Source organism: Elgaria multicarinata, chromosome 9, assembly GCF_023053635.1.
Source record: "Elgaria multicarinata webbii isolate HBS135686 ecotype San Diego chromosome 9, rElgMul1.1.pri, whole genome shotgun sequence".
Lineage (NCBI taxonomy): Eukaryota > Metazoa > Chordata > Lepidosauria > Squamata > Anguidae > Elgaria > Elgaria multicarinata.
Genome location: NC_086179.1, coordinates 74,046,632 through 74,066,236, shown reverse-complemented (window position 1 = coordinate 74,066,236; position 19,605 = coordinate 74,046,632). Strand labels below are relative to the sequence as shown.

General features: G+C 41.7%; 1 protein-coding gene across 2 annotated transcripts; it reads left to right on the top strand.

Moving 5' to 3' along the window:
* Nucleotides 1-456: 456 nt before the first annotated feature.
* On the top strand, nt 457-19,038 carry CRELD2 (cysteine rich with EGF like domains 2). Of its 2 annotated transcripts, none has more exons than XM_063134098.1 (10): nt 457-738; nt 1,881-1,963; nt 6,212-6,322; nt 8,140-8,231; nt 9,278-9,454; nt 10,873-10,968; nt 12,568-12,651; nt 15,275-15,370; nt 16,674-16,814; nt 18,536-19,038. In XM_063134098.1, exons 1-10 carry the CDS (start codon nt 562-564, stop codon nt 18,583-18,585), a joined length of 1,107 nt encoding a protein of 368 aa, XP_062990168.1. In that variant the 5' UTR covers nt 457-561; the 3' UTR covers nt 18,586-19,038. The 2 variants fall into 2 exon arrangements, with proteins under 2 accessions (XP_062990168.1, XP_062990167.1); XM_063134097.1 differs by having other exon boundaries at nt 18,533-19,038.
* Nucleotides 19,039-19,605: the final 567 nt, after the last annotated feature.

Below are 19,605 nucleotides of genomic sequence, written 5' to 3'. Positions count from 1 at the left end.
TTTGTTCCCCTAATTTAGAAAAAAAAAAGTGAAGATTTCCCCCCCTCCAAAATGGCAATTCAGTCTTTTATTCACATATTTTAGAGTGCGCTGAAGATTCCGTGGTTTGTGGCTTATGACAGTTCTGCAGCTGTCTCCTGTTAACACTATTCTGCTGGCTTTCTAAGCGCAGCTCTCGTTCCGCAGAGGGGAATAGAACCTACAAAATGAACCAAGAATCCAGAGACCTGCACAGCTCTACTTATTATAAGTCTACGGCTTGGTTCCTGCTGTTTCCCTTTTCCCCGCCCACCTTCTCTTTACGTGGAGTTCCCATTGGCTCGGAGCGTGGCGAGCTCCGATTGGACCACGTTCCGGCGGCCGAACGCGTGGAGCTCCTGGGGCTTGTCGCGGGATTGGCTGGGCCCCGAGCGGGGCAGGGCCTCGCTCAGAAGTCCGGATGGCCCCGGCGCGGAGCCGGCCGCGCGTGTGCTTCGCTCGCAGAATCATGCCCGGCGTGGGTTCGACGGGGGCGGTTGCCCACTGAGCGCGGATGCGGGAGCGACAACGGGGCTGCCAGACATGAGGCCTTCGCCTGGTTCAGAGCCCCGCCGGGCACCGGGCCGGTGGCTGAGCGCCGCCTTGGGTCCGCTAGTCCTCCTCTCCCTCGCCCTTCCGCCGCCGGGTCTGGGCTCACCTGGGGAGCGGCTCCGGCAGGCCTGCAACACCTGCCGCGGAATCACCGAGCGGTTCAGTAGGGTAAGAGAGCGGGGAAAGGCCGGGCCTGACAGCTAAATCCGCTGAAGGACCGTATGCTCCTATGCACGGCTTCTCAGAAGTAAGGTCCGTTGAGTTCAATGGGGCTTGCTCACGGGTGAGTGTGTGTAGGAGTGCAGTGTGAGATGCCTTGAAGCCGCGGTCCTCTGCTGGTTGAGATGGGGGTGGGGTGGGGGGAGAGTCCTACAACTCCCAGTATCCTCCAGATGCTGGCTGGAGGATGCTGGGAGTTGTAGGACGTTTCTCTCCCCCCCCCCCGTCTAAATAGGCAGAGGATTGCCGTTGATCAGGTTGTACATCTATGTATCTGTGAAAACACTTGTCATTCCCAAAGGGGTGGCTGTGTCACTTACTGTGAATTTATATAGCCATTTGCTGGAATAAAGTGAGTACGGCTGTAAGAATGTTTGGGCTTTTTCTTCTTGTTTTCATAGGTTTGTGCTTTATGCACCAAAATGCATGGGAAACTGTATCTTCACTTTTGTTGTTCACGTTGTTAATAAGACTTGCTGTGTTTAAAATTATTATGGGCAAAAATCATGGTTTGTATTTATGCACAAATAGTTACATCATCCTTTTCTTCTGGATTATTATAGTGTGGAACAAGTGTTGTCTCAGTGTGTTCTTATCACCGCACAGCTGCTCAAAGTGATATAAAGAATACATTGGAAAGGTGGGAATATACCTTTAGAAAATAACAATAACCAAACAAAATTGCTCTTTAATTTGCCTGGATTTGGACATGAGCAGTGGGGGGAAAGGCCTGCAGCCCTATACCTACATCGCTGGGAATAAACCCCGTTGAACTCAGTGGCGTGTCCTTCTGAGTAGACGTGTATAGGATTGTGCTGTGAAAAAAGCAGTAAGTTGGTCCAGCATCAAAGCTACTGACTTCTGTGCTTTGCGTACACAGCCAGTTGTGTGTATTTCCTGCCGCAGTGGAACGTGGCAAAAGTAAAGTAGTCTGTTCCTGTCAGAGAGTTTAGGTTTCATTTTAACTTTGTAAAATATGCAAAACATGCAACATAAAGCATATCCGAATCATAGCATACAAATATAAAATCGGTCATGATTTTGGATACAAGTTGTTAATTTCTTCATTTATGTTTGTTTCTGGTCTGCAGGGTCTCACAGATACTGCAAAAAAGAACTTTGGAGGTGGCAATACTGCTTGGGAAGAAAAAACACTCTCAAAGTATGAATCCAGGTACGGTATGTGTGATCCTTCTTTTCATCCTTGCCTACAGAGTGGAAGATGCCTAGGACTGGATGAAGAAGTATATGTAAAACAGGGAGCATTTTAATTGAGAACAATGGTGACATGCTACTATTCGTAGAAATTAGAAGTTGTAATTCTCATAAACCCGGCATCCTCTTTCTCATTATCCTCTTCACACAGCCCATACTTAAACTGTGGAATTTGCTACCATAAGATTTAGTGATGGCCACCTATTTGGAGGAAAAATCTTATCAATGGCTACCAGGCATGATGGTGATAGCAATCAGAAGCAGTATCCCTCTGTATACCAGTTCCTGAGGTATATGGCCAGGAGAGTGCTGTTGGGGTCATGTCCTGCTTGTGGGTTTCCCACAGACCACTGGTTGACCAGTCTGTGAACAGAATGCTAGACTAGATAGGACTTTGATCTGATTCAGCATGGCTCTTCTTATGTTCTTAAAGCTGTTATTCTCTTTTCATTTTGACATGATTGACTTAGCCAAAATCACTATTAATATTTTGTGACATTTTGGCACCCTATTTTTACTAGTTCATTATCATTTGAACTTCTTTCATGCATTTCTATCACGGGTCAGGTTTGAAAATGTCTCTGGCAAAATTTATGCATCTTGGCTCATGTCCTCCCTGTTCCCTCTCACCTGTAGTTTCTCTCTTCTCTTTTTAGCTAGCTTTGACCATACTTTGCCATAACATCTGAATCAGGTAAACTATGGTCTGCGGTGTTGGCTTTCTTTTAAATTAGGGTAATTTGCAGAGACAAAAAATGTTTGGTTTGCGTAGGAAAATTTTCAGATTTCCTAGAGCATGTTTATTTTACGACTTAGTAAACTACTATTTACAAACAACAATCTTTAAAAAGTGTCCCATTGTCTTTTGTGTGCAATTACACCACAAGTATTTGATCTGAAATATTTGAAGGGGGGATTAAAGCACAGTTAATGTGATTTAAATGTTATGTAGATTTTTTTTATTGGAAAGTGTGTAAAACTTGAAAGACAATACATGTGATACCCCTTATATTGTTTAAATTTAAGTGGAGGAGAAACCAAACACACTGAAAACTGTTGGCACATAGAGGGAGCAATCCTATGTTCCCAAGACAGCATGGGTGGAGAGCATAGGAAATTTTGGATTTCCAGATCTGAGGTCAGAGCACTGTGCTTGCCAACCCACCCACCCCAACCCCTTGCAGCTGGCACGGAGAGAACCATGACCTCAGAGAGGAGGCAAAGGGGGCGTTCCTGTGAGCAGGGAGGGGCAGGGCTGGGTTACGCTGTATCCTCAGGCCCCTCCAGCCTTTTTCCCTCCCCCTCCATAACGGTCCAGCAAGACGGGTGAAAATGCAAAGTGGGTGGGAGGGTTGACAGAGGCAATGATGGCATCCACCATTCCTCTGGCTCTGCACTGGAGCCTTGTAAGCCTCCCAAGTTCAGAGGCTTACTAGCACTGAGTGCGCATGTCATAGGATTGTGCCCTAATAAACTTTAGCACCCAAAGGACCGTGCATGGCATGCTGGTTGCCGCTTATCTACAACTAAGAAACTAGCAACCTTGGCATATTGTATTTGCAACTGGATCTGTGTGTTGTTACGAATGAAGTTACATAGTAAAAGCATTTCCGCAGAAAAATAATCGCTGGAACGTTTATTTCTGTTTTGGAAAATAGTCCACCCCACGTCACTAACTTCTCCAGGAATTGCCTCCACACCCGGATTTGAAACCATCGTGCTAACCGCAGTTTGCTCAATGTAGAGATCACAGCAACGATGGTGCTATATAAATAAATAATAAACAATAATAACCTATTGTTAGAGTAAATAAGGAAAGGGAGGGGGGAAAAACCTGTGTGAGAGAGGGTAGGAGGGATGCATAAGCTCACAGGGGACTCCTGGCTGCTATAAAGTCTGAACTGGGGCTCTCTCTCACTTGCAAAGTAGGGCAAGTCTTTCCCCACAGTGAAAGTCCCACGTCTTTCTGCCCAGGCTTCCTGCTGCTGCAGCTGCCTATACCAGCACGTTGAGCTCCTGTAAGGCAACTTTGAGAGTTCCAACCATTCTGCAGGGGTGCTTTAGCAGTTCTGGGTAGTCAGGCCCAGGCAGGGAGGAGGGAAATCAAGTCCCCTTTTATAGCATTGTGTTGCAGTTAGTCCCAACCAGTCTCCCGTTGCAGAGGAAAATTAAGAGTCTGATTCAGGCAGGAAGAGATGGAGTTGGGAGCAGCGCTGGAGTAGGAAAGGAAGGGAGAACGTGAACCTTTTGAATTCTCTCTCACCTACCCACCCCTTTTCATCCTCCAATCCCACTTCATTCCTTGAAGGGACTCAATAGCTCATTGTTTGAGAGTGTCCGGCTGATGTTTCAGCCCATGCCCTGGGATATGAATGCTTATCTCTGCTGGCATTTGTAAAGCATATTTAAACACTCCGTATTTTATAATGAAAGGGCTTACCAAAGGCTCAGCCTTTCTTTACTTGTGACCTTGCTGGGAGCATATTGGATTTCCTGTTGGTTGCATGTGCTACATGCAAAACGTTTCTGATTTGAGCGATAGGACTAGAACCAGTTCTTCTGAGCTGCATAAGAATAACAACTTGAAAGAACTTGGAGAAATGCATTGGGCAGCATCCAGCAGTGCACTTCCTAAATACCAGCACTTCCTAAAGGAACCAGGGAAACATTCATTTCTAGAACAGGACAGATCAGCAGAGTTTCCTTCTGCGAGTTCCACTGATCTGTGCTGTTCCAAAAATGAACGTTTTTGATCATTTCTGATTGCCTTGGGAACCACTAACGGTAGGTCCTGCTAGCACATGGGAATTAATAGATACTGCCTATAATTTCCACCTAGTTGAGCTAAAGTTGGCTTTGGCCTTGAAATGTGCAATCAAAAGTTTCCCCTTTGCCCAGATCAGCTTGTCTTGTGATGCATGAATCTCTGACATCGCAAGCTGTCACATCAGAATGGTAGAAGCAAAGGTGGCCAATGAAACAACTGATTAACTTTTCCACAATATCCACTTTGCCAGCAGAGGCCTGGAAAAAGTGATATAAAGATTTTTATGAATGCTTGGCAAATGTTGTTGCATGAGGATGCGGCAGGGTCTTGCTATTTACTGTGTTATCTGTACAGCACCATGTACATTGATGGTGCTATATAAATAAATAAATAAATAAATAATAATAATAATAATAATAATAATAATAATAAGAGGAATGTACAACAGTTCCTCCTTTAGAAGCCATTTACTTCCTATCTTAACGGGTCTAAACCTAAGACATGCCATAATGTACTGAAATACTTCGTAAGAAGGATACAGTTCTGAGGCTAAATAAATAAATAAGTAAATCAGATTCAGTTATAGTGAATGATAGCGTTGATTGTATTTGCACAGAATGCAGCCAAAGTAACCTGTCTTATTGTGAATGAACTTTGGTTTTTTGTGCATGAGCTGCATGGCGTTGGGTGCAGTCTGTTCACTCCCACTTTAGACCTCCCTACCAGTGCTGCTGGTAAACAAACCAAGACAGATGTTGTTGTTTTAGTGTTTCAGCTAAAACAGATATATTGGCTTGTTGCTTTTCTTACAAGCCATGATTGCAAACCAGGGTTTGTTTTTCATTTACAAATACTGGCTTATTCAGGAGCAGGAAGCCAGGATCCCCTGGGCTTAATCTCACACTAAAAAGACCCACCCTTCTTAGTTGGTTTCGCAGTTCAGCAGTTGGTTTAGCAGTCTCCAGAATCCTGGCTTATTGTTCTGTACAGCTTTCTGTTCAGACGATTTCAGCAGTTGCAGAATCTTCTGCAGAAAGGTAGTGCAAACAAAACAGAAGCCGAGGAAGAAAGTAAGGGAGTGCAGGAGGCTTGAGGGTCACAACCTGTCATTTGACCAGACTTATAGTAAGTAAGCATGCAGCACAGTCCTATGTATGTTTACTTAGGATTCAGGGGGACTTACTCCTAAGTAACGGGGGTAGGATTGCAATCTTGGAAGTGTTTAGTGTTTGGGCTTTTTAAGCCATTTCACCGTTTTTCCTCATTAAACGTTTAAGACATTAGACTTTGTGTTTTCAGCTCAGGTAGTATCAGAAGCTAACAGTAACACTAATATTTTTTATTTTCGCAGTGCATTTTAATTTATATTTTTTTTTAAAAAAAGTAGTCCTATAGAACTCAGCAGAATAAGCTAATTTAACTTGATTTATTTTTATATAGTGAAATTCGTCTTGTAGAGATCATAGAGAACCTGTGCGACAGCAGTAACTTTGAATGTAACAACTTGGTTGAAGAGCATGAAGAGCATATAGAAGCTTGGTGGTTCAAATGGTAAGTACGAACTAAGGTGACATCATTTATTGTGTTTTCAAGACTGTCTCCACAAGAGGTGCAAGCCAAAGGCAGGAGGTAAATTTGCTAAATACACAATTAAAAATAATATTAAATGCATTAGTAGCAAATTCTTAAGCAGTGACTTGATAAAACTCCTTGCTTGCACGCTGTTGGCTTCGTAAAGTGGTGCTAATTCAACAGATTCCCGATTCGCAATGGAAACTGTGGGCTTTGGTCTAGTTTTCCCCCCACGGAGTATAGACAAGGTGCGTTATTGATGCAGGACTTGTTTTGTCCTGTTGTGACGATTTCAAAATACCTAAAAGGACTTTGGAAATCATCTCTGCAAATTAAGGGCAGAATGCAGTTGGTGTTCTCCTCCAATCCTCCCACTCCCCGCCCATTCTGCTGAACAGCAGGCAAGGTTTTAGACTAGAAATGATAAGACAATCTGGTACTCGCCAGTTGTTATTATTATTAATATTTTAATTAATAATTATTATAATAATTATTATAATTTTTGTGAACCGCCCAGAGAGCTTCGGCTATTGGGCGTTATAAAAATGTAATAAATTATTATTATTATTATTATTATTATTATTATTATTATTATTATTATTATTTGCGTCCCGCCTTTTTCCCAGTACTGGGACTCAAGGCGCTTTACAAAATTAAAACATGTACAATTAAAACATATAAATTTACAAAAGTTAAAATAGAATTAAACCTACAGTAAAATTAAAAACATGTTAAAAATTTAAAGAACAGTAACATCAAAAAGGGGAAGGGAATCCAATACATCAACACAGGTCCAAAGTATTTCCAAAAGCCTGCTGAAACTAAAAAGTTTTTGCCTGCCTCCGAAAGTGTAGCACAGAGGGAGCCAGCCTAGCCTAGCCTCCCTGGGAAGGCAGTTCCAGAGCCTTGGAGCAGCCACTGAGATGTTTTGGACTGCAACTCTCAAAAGCCCCAGTCAACATGGCCAGTGGTTAAGGGTTATAAAAACTAGCCCAAAACTTCTGGAGAGCACCAAGTTGCCTACCCCTGTAAGTGTAGACATGTCAAGCAGATGGCTTGTTGCGTGCATCAGGTTGACCCATCCGTAACTAAGTAGACTAGCATGAGCTTTTGCATAGCCAAAGTTGATGGATGCCACCTTTTGTTTAGTAACTTGCAAAGAGAACCAAATAGGCATTGAATTATCCTGCAAGAGCCTAGTATGCTCTTTTCTAGCGGCCTGCAGTGTAATCCTGAGGCTTCCTTTAATGTTGCCCACCTGTGACTGCTAGGTGCTCCTGTAGCCTTCCTCAACTTGGTGCCCTCCAGACATTTTGGACTACAACTTCAGAAGACAGTTTATCTGTCTGCAAACCCTGACAGCTCCACTTGGGATCAGAAGGGCAAGTTGTTCTTCCTTATATATCATCACTTAGCTGTAGAGTCTACAAACCAGCTTTCTACCTTAAGTTACACCTGCAAAATTCAACCTTTTGTTCAGTGGCTTTTCTAAAATGTACCCATTTGGCAATTTTTTTAAAAAAAGTTGCTACAGGGTAAAGAGATGGCAGAGGAGTCATCAGCCAGTGTTGAAAATGGGTGAGCTAAGGTAGTTGGCTGTTCAAAATTGTTGCACATCTTACCTGGAGTTCAAAGGGTTACCTTTTTCGTTTGATTTCTTAGTGACCATTTCAATCAAGGTTCTCTATAACCATGATTTGGATCAGTTCATATGAAAATGTAATGTTTGATATATGCACTTGTATACAGTTGTCTTGGGTTTTACTTCAGGAATACATAAGTATTATTTTTTACAGGAAGAAGAAATATCCAGATTTGTTTAAGTGGTTTTGTATAGAAACTATTGAAGTTTGCTGCCCCTCTGGAACACATGGACCAGATTGTCTTGGTAACTAAACAACAATAATAAAGTATTGGAGTCTCTTTAAATTACTAGTATGCAGAAGCTTCAGTTGAATGGTAGCTTTGTACCATCAGTTCTGCAATCTGCTAAAGCGATGTCTTCAGATGTGGTTCTGCGGGTAATGTTATCGTGTGGGAAGTGCATAGCAGCCAACTTTATTTTTCAGGCCCAGTAATACTGATCTAAGAGGGAGAGCAAAAGAGGGCTAACCTGTAGTGAAAGTAAACAAGGAGCACACCAGTAGTAGGAGTTCTGTGTGGAAATTGTGTATAAAGAAAATATGGACTTCGGATTTTGGTTCAAGGGGATGTTGTTGAATTGGTAGCCAGGTAGCTTACAGCAGCCTCTCCCAATGCACTGCCCTCCTGATGTTTTGGATTATAACTTACTACGGCCCCATTCAGAAGACACCTTAAACCATGGCTTTAACCACAGTGGTTCAGCCAGAAAGCCAGGCCATGCTCAGAAGACACCTAAAACCATGGCTTTAACTATGGTGAATAAAGCAAAAAGCCTTATTCACCATGGTTAAAGCCATGGTTTAAGGTGTCTTCTGAACGGGCCCATTGTCCTCCAGTTTATCAAGAGCAGTGGTGTTGAACCTCAGGCCCATGGGCCAAACCTAGTCTGCCTGGAGTCCTAACACGACCCTCCAGGGTTTCCCTGATAGGCCCACACCTTTCCCATAACCTTGGTTGTTTGGTGGTTTTCTGGCTTTCTCCAGTTTTTCCCCATTCTGAAACTCCTAAACGTTAATTACTGGCGGTAAGAGCTTCCGGCTAAAATATGCCGGTATTTTGGCCCCCTCCCCCTTTTGCCCTGCCTACCACCAGAATGCGCCTCCCCACCATGCTTCTCTGAAATGGAGTTTAGCCCTTAAGCTGAAAGAGGTTCAGCACCCCTAAACCAAGAGGATTACAAATACCTGAAATGAGCGGTAGGCTTGATTGCAGTGGGAGATGTGTGGGGGAAAGAAATCATTTTTCCTTTATTTTGAAGACATTCTGAAGTCGTGTTTTGTGTCATTTCAGCTTGCCGTGGGGGATCAGAAAGGCCTTGCCATGGAAATGGCCATTGTGATGGAGACGGCACCAGGGAGGGTGATGGATCATGCAGCTGTAAAAAAGAATACCAGGGGGAATTCTGCATGGACTGCTCCGATGGCTACTACAACTCTTACAGAAATGATACACATTCCGATTGTACAGGTAGGATTCGTACACCTACATTAAGCATCTTGATCATGGGCTCGGTCCAAGGACCCACACAATTAGTTCCACGCGTCCAAAGGGACTTCAGACCTGGGTTTCTCAAAGAACATTTGACCATACTGTGTATGACAGTTGTTTAAAAAGAAGAAGACGCAGTCTGCGATGTGACGTGGCGATTTGCCAGTCAAAGGGAAAGAAGTCAAAAGTCCCATTAGACATACCGAAACGACTGTGCTTGCCTAAAGTAGATTTTAGATTGCTTTTTATAGTAAAATATTAAATTTAAAAACATAAAATATATTGCTCAATATTTAGGGAAATCTATATTGTAATTTATCACAAAAATATTGTTTAATTTGCTATAAAAAAAAATTAAAGAAAAAATGTGACTATATAGATTTGAATTTATCACTTTCAATGCATACATATGAAGTGTGTATATGTATGAAAATACAGGTTCTAAGACCTGTATATAAACTTTAACAAAAGCACATGAAATATCCGAATAAGTATCCTTTCACAGGTGGCATTTAGGATGTTTTAATAATGTGTACTATGTTTTTAATCAATTTTATGTATTTATACTTGTTGTTCCCCGCCTCGATCCAAACGGAGAGGCGGGTAAGAAATAAATTATTATTATTATTATTATTATTATTATTATTATTATTATTATTAACCTGTCCAAATGTTGAAAGCATTGTAAGCTCTTCAATCCATTTCATTATAGGAGCTGAGCTGAAATAAAAAGAAGGTACAAGTCCAAAAAAATGCAGCTGAGCAAATAAAATTCCAGCATAATCCAACCTCAAGATTAGATTACTGCACTGCTCTCTCTGACCTGGTTCACATGATTAAACAGTTGTTTGAGAATGAGCAAGCGTGATGGCTCCCCTCAACCCACCCACATCCGGAGCAGCAAACAACCTCCCCTAGATTATTCTCTATGATGTGTGAAACTGGAACTCTCAGAGTTATACCCCAAGAACACATTATGGACAGTATTCAACGTCGTTCCATTTTCCCCTTGTGCATAGTTCGGAAGTAAAGTAAAATAAATCCTAGTAAATGTGGTCCCTCTCTAGGGCATAGGAAAATGTTCTGTTGCAAATTAGCCGAATTTCCATAAGGAAGCTTTCCAATTCAGAATTTTCCAGAAAACCCACATCACTGGTTTCTAGATGGTGGGAGGGAAGCGGGGGAATGTCCCCTCTCTTCCCCCATGCTCTCTGTGAGCTATAAAGAGAACTATGAGACTCTTATTCCTGGCTGGTGTGACCCTTGAACAGGAATACTCTTGTTGAGGATAAATGGCAGCATTTCGTTGTGGGTGCTTCACTTTTGTAATTGAAAACTAATTTTTAAAGTGTTGTATGCATCAACAAAGTCCTTGGACATTTTGCTTGTCTTTATAGCTTGTCACGATTCATGTAAAACATGCACTGGTGCAACTAATGCAGACTGCAAGGATTGTAAAGAAGGTTGGATCAGAAATGAAGAAGCCTGTGTGGGTAAGTAAGGCCTCTTGATATAAATTAGTTCACACTAAGTGCTTAATTTGGAAATGGGCCTTGAAAACACTATGTTATATTACACCCAAACACCTTTGTCACTAGTAGTTTGGAGGATTTAATTTTCCTGATTCAAAACTTTTAATAGATTTCAGTTTGCTTTTTTAAGCAGTTAATTAATGAAATTCTTTATTAGTTGACCTTCCTCATTTTTTAAGATAAAGGGGGAAATGATGGTAGGGTTTTCTGAATACCTATTTATCTGCACCTCTGTTTCTTCAACTCATACATTAATGCCTGCTATACGTCATTTCCCCACAATAGACCATGTCCCAAATGATTTAAACATCAAATATCGAAACACAACATTACAGTTGAAACCGATTACAACCTATATTAACAAATGCAAATAAAGATCAATAGTTCAGTCATCGTAGAATAGTATAAATGCAAGTTTACAGTACAATCCACGCTTAATACATAATAATCAAACACAAAAGCAATATCCCAGTGAAACAAAAAAGCTAACTCAGCCCTACATGCTAGCAGCCCTGCCATATATTAATAGTAGCCATGTTAAAGGAATAGTATAAAACTTACAGGCTGGAGCCCAAAGGGTTTCGTGGACGATGATTTTATTTTATTTATTTATTTATTTATTTAAGGATTTTTATGCCGCCATTCAGCCAAAAAAGGCTCTCATGGCGGCTTACAAAAGTATTTCTTGACAGTCCCTGCCCACAGGCTTACAATCTAAAAGACATGACACAAAAGGAAAGGGGATTGGGAGGGAGGAGGAGGAGGAGGGGGGAAAGAAAAGCAAATTCAGGCACTACAATCTTAGTTGGGAAGTTCAGCAGTTACAGGTGACAGCAGGAGGGAGGGGGCTCTCAGCTGGAGCTGGACCCAGGCCCGATGGAGAGATGCCTGGCTGCTGCTTCCTCCCTCACTGGTGGCCTCTCCAGGGACAGTTGGTAGCAGGAGGGAGGGGGCTCTCAGCTGGAGCTGGACCCAGGCCCGATGGAGAGATGCCTGGCTGCTGCTTCCTCCCTCACTGGTGGCCTCTCCAGGGACAGTTGGTAGCAGGAGGGAGGGGGCTCTCAGCTGGAGCTGGACCCAGGCACGGTGGAGAGGTGCCTGGCTGCTGTTTCCTCCCTCACTGGTGGCCTCTGCAGTGACAGTTGACAACAGGAGGGATGGGGCTGTCAGCTGGAGCTGGACCCAGGCACGGTGGAGAGGTGCCTGGCTGCTGCTTCCTCCCTCACTGGTGGCCTCTGCAGTGACAGTTGACAACAGGAGGGATGGGGCTGTCAGCTGGAGCTGGACCCAGGCACGGTGGAGAGGTGCCTGGCTGCTGCTTCCTCCCTCACTGGTGGCCTCTGCAGAGACAGTTCTTATGACTAATGTATTTTGCATTCCCTAAAAAGCTGCTCCTTGAAATTGAGGGTTCACATGTGTCAAGAGTCATCCAGAGTAATATTTGATGAGGCATAAGTGGCTGCAGTGAGGAAGGAAAAATAGACAGATTATTTTTGTTGTTTGAACTATTTCATTCATATGGCGATACTAATGTTTAATTTCTTTATATCACTTTTTCAGATGTAGATGAGTGTGCTGCAGAAGACTCTCCATGCCATTCTGACCAATATTGTTTAAACACAGACGGCTCTTTCTCATGCAAAAGTAACCTTTTAACATGTATATATAACTTGGCCTCAACTTGTAGGCTAAAACAAATGTCAGATTTATGGCTTGAACAGGAATTACTCGCTTCAAAACCCCTGACAGAACTTTACATTTAATTTCACACGTGAAATTAGAGAATTTGCTATGCTTCCTTCTTAATAAACAAAACACATATTAGGGCCGTTCGCATAGCAAGCTGAGGCACACACAGTTGTTGAGTGTGGGTGGTTTTGAACCATGGGTAGCTTATTGAACTGTGAGGTTAGCTTGTTGTCTGAACGCAGCTGGGGTGTCTTGTTAACCATGCAGTGTGGCTTGTTAACAACAAAATAGACATCTTTCTATGGTTTGCACATCAAAGTGTCACGCTGTGACAAATTTACACAACACTTTGCAGATAAAATCAGTAATATCTCTGCCGATCTGGATGGCATAGTTGTTGTTATTATTATTTATTTATTTATTTATTTATTTATTTATATAGCACCATCAGTGTACATGGTGCTGTACAGAGTAAAACAACAAAATAGCAAAACCCTGCCGCATAGGCTTACATTCTAATAGTTGTTGCTGGTCTGGTGGGTGTAACTTTGGCCTCAATCTGTCCAGTTACAATTGATTCTTCTGAATTTGTACAATGCGAGGATGTGGATGGAATCCTTCGACCCTTGCACTTCCTGCCTTACAAAATCAGCCGGGGGGAGTGGCTGAGTGGGTAAGGGTAGTGGTGAACAGCTCTTTATGGCAATGCATGATTCCGTCTTACCTCAAAGAGGCGATGGTAAGGCCTTTGGTTGTTTTTGATCCACACTATATTGGATCATTTCCAACTTGTCTCCAATATTACATCCTTGGGCAAAGTGTTGAAGTGTGTTGTGATCCTCAGCTCCAGGGATCTCTGGATAAAGCGGATTATCTAGATCCATTTCAGTCCTGATTATGGGACAGAGACTGCTTTGGTCACCTTGGTGGACAATCTGCATTTGAAACTAGTTAGGGCAAGTGTGTCCCTATTGGTTCTAAGGGACCTCCTTGTAGCTTTTGATGCCATCAACCATGATATCCTTCTGAGACAGAACTGGGAGCACCTCTGCTCCACAAGTGCTTCTGCAGTTACAGAAATCATAGCAAGTGTATGTATAGTGGCACTTCAGACATTTTAGGGCACAATCCTATGTCTGTTTAGATAGGGGGAAAAAGTCCAACAACTCCTAGCATGCCCAGCCTACTATTGCAGGCTGGGGCATGCTGGGAGTTGTAGAACTTTTTTTTCTGTCCAGACATGTATAGGATTGCACTGTTAATATCTATGTGATTCCCTCAAGCAGAAACTCACATCCTTCCCTCTGGGGTCCTAATCTGGCCTTCTAGGATTCCCCAGATGGCCACACCCCTTTCCCAGATCATTGATGGCTTCTCTTTTACTGGGCCCATTCAGGAGACACCTTAAACCACCATGGTGGTTAAGCCAGAAAGCCAGGCCATGTTTAAAAGACACCTTAACCACAGCTTTAACCACGGTGAATAAGGCGTTTTGCTTTATTCACCATGTTAAAGCCGTGGTTTAAGGTGTCTTCTGAACACACAGCCCGGCTTTCTGGTTTAACCACAGTGGTTAAAGCCATGGTTTAAGGTGTCTTCTGAGCAGAGCCACTGGCTTTATGCAGTTTTCCCCCCATTCTGAAAGATTGAAATGCCTCTTCTAGATCTTAGTTACTGGCAGGAAGTCCTTTAAGCTAAAATAGGCTGGTACTTTTGGTATATCGTCCCAACCCATTTTACTCTCAGCCCCACTCGCCCTTGCAATGCGGTCTCCGAGAGAAAATAGTGACTGGAATGTAAGACGTGGGCTACCTTAAAGCAATACAATAAGTGGAAAGGGAAAGAATTCTGTGGGCAGATAAGAAATGGAGCCAATCTTAGAAAAGCCAAAGCTATCATGTTGAGTGGAAGACCAGGAGAGATCAAAAGGTCCGAATGGTGTCACGAACATTAACATCTCCAAGAAAGGTACTAACTGAAGAGGAGAGTAATCCTCAACCAAGTGTCAAAGCCTGAGAGAGAGAGGGAAAGGTACCTAATTAGGTGGTAGCAATGTAAAACAGCAGATTAGAGGGTAGGGAGACCTCATAGGGAAACAGGAGGAGTTTAAAATAAATTGTCAACTGTTATCTTGAAAAATTGTCGGGAATGTTCAGGGGACACCACGGTGGTTAAGCCAGAAAGCCAGGCTGTGTTCAGAAGACACTTTAAACCATGGCTTTAACCATGGTGAATAAGGCTTTCTGGCTTAACCATCGTGGTTAAGGCTGTGGTTTAAGGTGTTTTCTGAATGGGGCCGCTGTGTTAGTGCACCCACTAACTTCAAAGATGTTTAGTTGACTACCAATGCAGCAGGAAATCTAAAGTGTGGAACTGCACAGATCTGGATATATGAACATTCCCATAGGTACTGTTCTATCTGGTTGTTGTTGTTTTGACAACTTTGCCACAAGCACGAGTGTAGCCATTGCCGTACTTGCACTTCAGCATCTGTTGGCTTTGATTTTTTTCCTCCTCTATTCTTGCATTTCAGTTGTGGTCTTTTAAAAGTGACCGGATTCCCATTTTTATGTTTCAGCATGTGATATTAGCTGTGTGGAATGCAGAGGGGAAGGCCCCAGCAACTGTAACAGCTGCATATCTGGCTATGAAATGATAGATGAAAAGTGCACAGGTTAGACTTTTACTTTGTATTTATAGAAAGTCATAGGTTTTCGCGGTGATTTGTTGTTGTCCTTGTACAGTCACAAGTCCCGCCACAGCTGAAAATGGAACAACTTCCCCAACTCTCAAATGAAACCCACATTTATTGTTGCTTTGCAGTAGTAGTCAGTTTTGATCTGGATATATTATGACACAGTTACCTTAACACTGTATTCTACATTGAAGTTGTCATTAATTTTAAATTAAATTTGAAAAGAGCTTCGGCTGTGGGGTGGTATAGAAATCTAATAAATGGAAATGAAATGCGGGGGGAATGAGAAATGGTTGCTGAGAGAAGCCAAGAACTACACACTGCAACTTTTTATTTATTTATCTTTGTATACCACCGTTCAACCAAATGGGTCCTAGAATGAATCACAGGAAAACAGAAAAGAACAATAAAAACAGTACAGTATAGCAAAATAATTCTGCCATTGTGAAATCAGCAATGAAGCAGTAGTTATTTTTAAGACACAGAATTTTAAAAGCCTGGGAGAACAAGTAAGCCTTTTCTTGGCACCATAAAGAAAAGAGTAACAGTTAGGCAAGTCTCCCTAGGGAGCCAGTTCCATATGCCATTTCAAGTAATCTGAAAGCCTGCATTTTTAACTCTTAAAACTGAAATGAGGCCTGTAAAACGTAACTGCAATTCAGATTTCATAGCTTGTTTTGTATGATTACTATTTAGCAGATCGGGGAGAATGATGTCTTGGTTTGCAGCAGAAAATTACTTGACTGGCTACAGTTTGATGAGTGATAATCTAGAAACTGTTGTTTCTTTCCACTGTAGTGTATGTGGGGAAATTTATGTTCTGCGTGATTCTTTTCAGTGGAATATTTGTGAGCCAATTCATTCAAGTCTTTTTCTTAGACTGGGGGAGCCTTTAAACCCTAAATATAGAGAATCCTTGCTTTAAAAAACAAAACAAAGGAAGACAACTGATAATATGTTTGTTCATACATAATAATGAAAAGTAAATTTTGTTCTCAAGGTATTTGTAATCAAGAGACAGAAAGGGATATTTTATTTATTTATTTATTTTATTAAAACATTTATATCCCACTCTATATCACAAGGATCTCAGGGTGGCATACAGATAAAATCATACATGTAATATAGAATAAATACACAGTTCTAAAACAATTTAAACCATTAATATGTTAAGACCAATATGAAATTTTAAAACCGTAAAATCCAATTAAAACAAGAATTATTTTCATTCACTTCCTTGAATTAAACGTCTTTTCACTTACATTATTTTTTTTTTTTGTAGATGTAGATGAGTGTGCACTGTCAGAAAAAGTGTGCGTAAGAGAAAACGAAGACTGTATTAATACCCCAGGTGGTTACAGATGCGTCTGCTCAGAAGGTTTTCAAGACCTGGATGACACCTGTGTTCCAGCTGTAAAAGCAGGTGAGTGGCTGTTTTTCAGGATGTCTTGATGCTGGTTGGAAGGGGATTGTGTTAATATATACGAAGTAGTCAATTTTCTTGTGCGTTCAAAAAACATTATTTCCAAAGTCTATGATTCTCATTTTGATTCTTAACACATTTGTTTGTCATCACACCAGTGTGATGTAGTGGACTAGAACATTAAAAATTAGATAGATAGATAGATAGATAGATAGATAGATAGATAGATAGATATACAGATATGTTTATTACAATCAAAGATCAGCATATATAAACATTGGGTTTTAAATCCCCATCTAGCAGTGAAGCTTACTGGGTGATGTTGGACCAGTCACTGTCAGCCCACTTCATAGGATGGTTGTTGAGGATAAAGGGGGTGGGTTCACGGGGGGTCGTGCATACTCCTCCAAGCTCCTGAAGGATCAGGTAAAAATGTAAAATATCTCTTCCCATTCACTTCTTTTTACCTTAGAAGACATCTGATTTGGAAATCATTTCTCATTGGCCTTGATCAGTCTTCCCCAACCTGGTGAACTCCAGGTGTGTAGGACTACAACTCCCATGCTGGCTGGGGGATGCTGGGAATTGTAGCCCCAAGTGATCTGAAGGGTGCCAGGTTGTAAAAGTCTGGTCTTTATAGTCCAAAACTAATTCATTGAATTTAATGACAAGCCCAGTCTTGGCTCCCAGCAGGGTTATAGTCTTGCTACAGATGTACTTGATAGTTCTGTAGTTTTCTTTCTTTCTTTCTTTCTTTCTTTCTTTATTTATTTTATTACATTTATATACCGCCCCACAGCCGAAGCTCTCTGGGCGTTTTACAACAATTAAAAATAGTAAACATTAAAAGTATACAAAAATTTAAAAAACAGTATAAAACAACAGTATTCATTTAAAAACAACAATTCTGGGGTCCATTAAAAACAAACTTAACGTTGTTAAACGCTGTTAAAATGCCTGGGAGAAGAGAAAAGTCTTGACCTGGCGCCGAAAAGATAACAATGTTGGCGCCAGGCGAGCCTCATCGGGAAGATCATTCCACAGTCGGGGGGCCACCACTGAAAAGGCCCCTCTCCCTTGTTGCCATCCTCCGAGCTTCCCTCGGAGTAGGCACTCGGAGGAGGACCTTAGATGTTGAGCACAGTGTACGGGTAGGTTCATGTCGGGAAAGGCGTTCCATCAGGTATTGTGGTCTCAAGCCATGTAGGGCTTTATAGGTTAAGACCAGCACCTTGAATTGGGCTCGGAAACATATAGGCAGCCAATGCAAGCGGGCCAGAATCGGTGTTATATGCTCAAACCTCCCTGTTCCAGCTATCAATCTGGCCACCGCATTTTGCACAAGCTGCAGCTTCCGGACCGTCTTCAAAGGCTGCCCCATACAAATAAAGATTGTATTTGTATGGCTGTCCCATACAAATAAAGCCCCAATACAAACAAAGTTTGTATTGTGTATTTAAAAAAGAAAAAGATGGCTGGGGTCTAAGCGCTGTGCATTATGTACCGCATGCTCATGGAGGCTTTTCAGCTCCCCCTTCCAGCAAACCCATACAAGGGTAGGTGGGTGTGGTATTCCTCAAGCGTGAAGGAAAAGTCTGTCTTTGCCCTTCCCCATGCATGCATGAAAACACTTTGCCCACAAACATGGACCTCTCTGAATTCCAGCAAATGTCAGTAATGTAATTGGGTAGGTAATTAAGATTCATTGTTTTTGACAGAAGAGGAGACGCCAACAAATGTATCTTCTCCTGATGCCCATGAGGACTTATGATCTACATTCCAAGACGAGATGTTGATATCCCACCCTTAAGTTATTGAACTGAACAGCCACTACGAGGGCAGGTTGCCAGTATGACTCTCCTTGGAAATGGATGACGGATTGCCCTTAAAACTGCATTTCTTTATTAAAAACAAACAATTGCTACTTTTTTTATACTGCCGTTAAAACTATCTTAGTAGAAGTGACTGGAGACAGAAAAATCACAGCACCTTTTCAGTGTGTTTGGTTAAATCCTTATACCTTGTGGAACAATGAAAAAGAAAATAAATTGGTGAACTGAATGCTTTTAAATGGGGATGGGTTTTCAATGACTAGAACTTGTCTTTTCGATACTGGCAAAAGGAGGCTTTTGGTGTGTGTGTGCGCGCGTGTGTGTTTAATAATTGTGTAAATGAAAACTGAATGTCGAGTATGGCATTCAATAAAGATTTATTTTGGCTGCTTTGTATTTTGCATGCTTTGTGTGTCGGTCTCGACTGAATGAATGTGCATACCAATTATAGATAAATCCATTTATACCTCTCTTGTTGTCGTACAAATTAGCTCGTTTTAAAGAGAAAACCAGTTTAACTTCTTCCTTAGCCCTCAGGAAGGAAGGAAGGTAGAAGGTCACTTTTCTTTGCCTCAGTATACAGTTGTATATGTTTTTTAGGGAATCGTGTGTTTAATACCTCTTGAATTGGGAATTATAGGTTTTATATACCAGAAATAACAGTGGGTAAAATTCTGTTGGAGTAAGTATCTTGTTATCCAGCAAAGGTAGAGGTGTGTGTGTGTATTTAATGAGCATTTAATTTTTACAGAATCACAAAACAACCTTATCAAAAGAAAATAGGTTGCATCTATCCCAAACTTTATTTTCAGATGTATTTTTAGCTCTTTCAAAGGAATCTCTTAGTAGGTGGAATGTGAAATGTGGGTAAAACGAAATCGTGGTTGAGCAAAGCTGGGCAACATCCAAAATGCCCAAGGGAATAAAGAGACAAAGGCTCAGTATGTTGAAAACGTGGT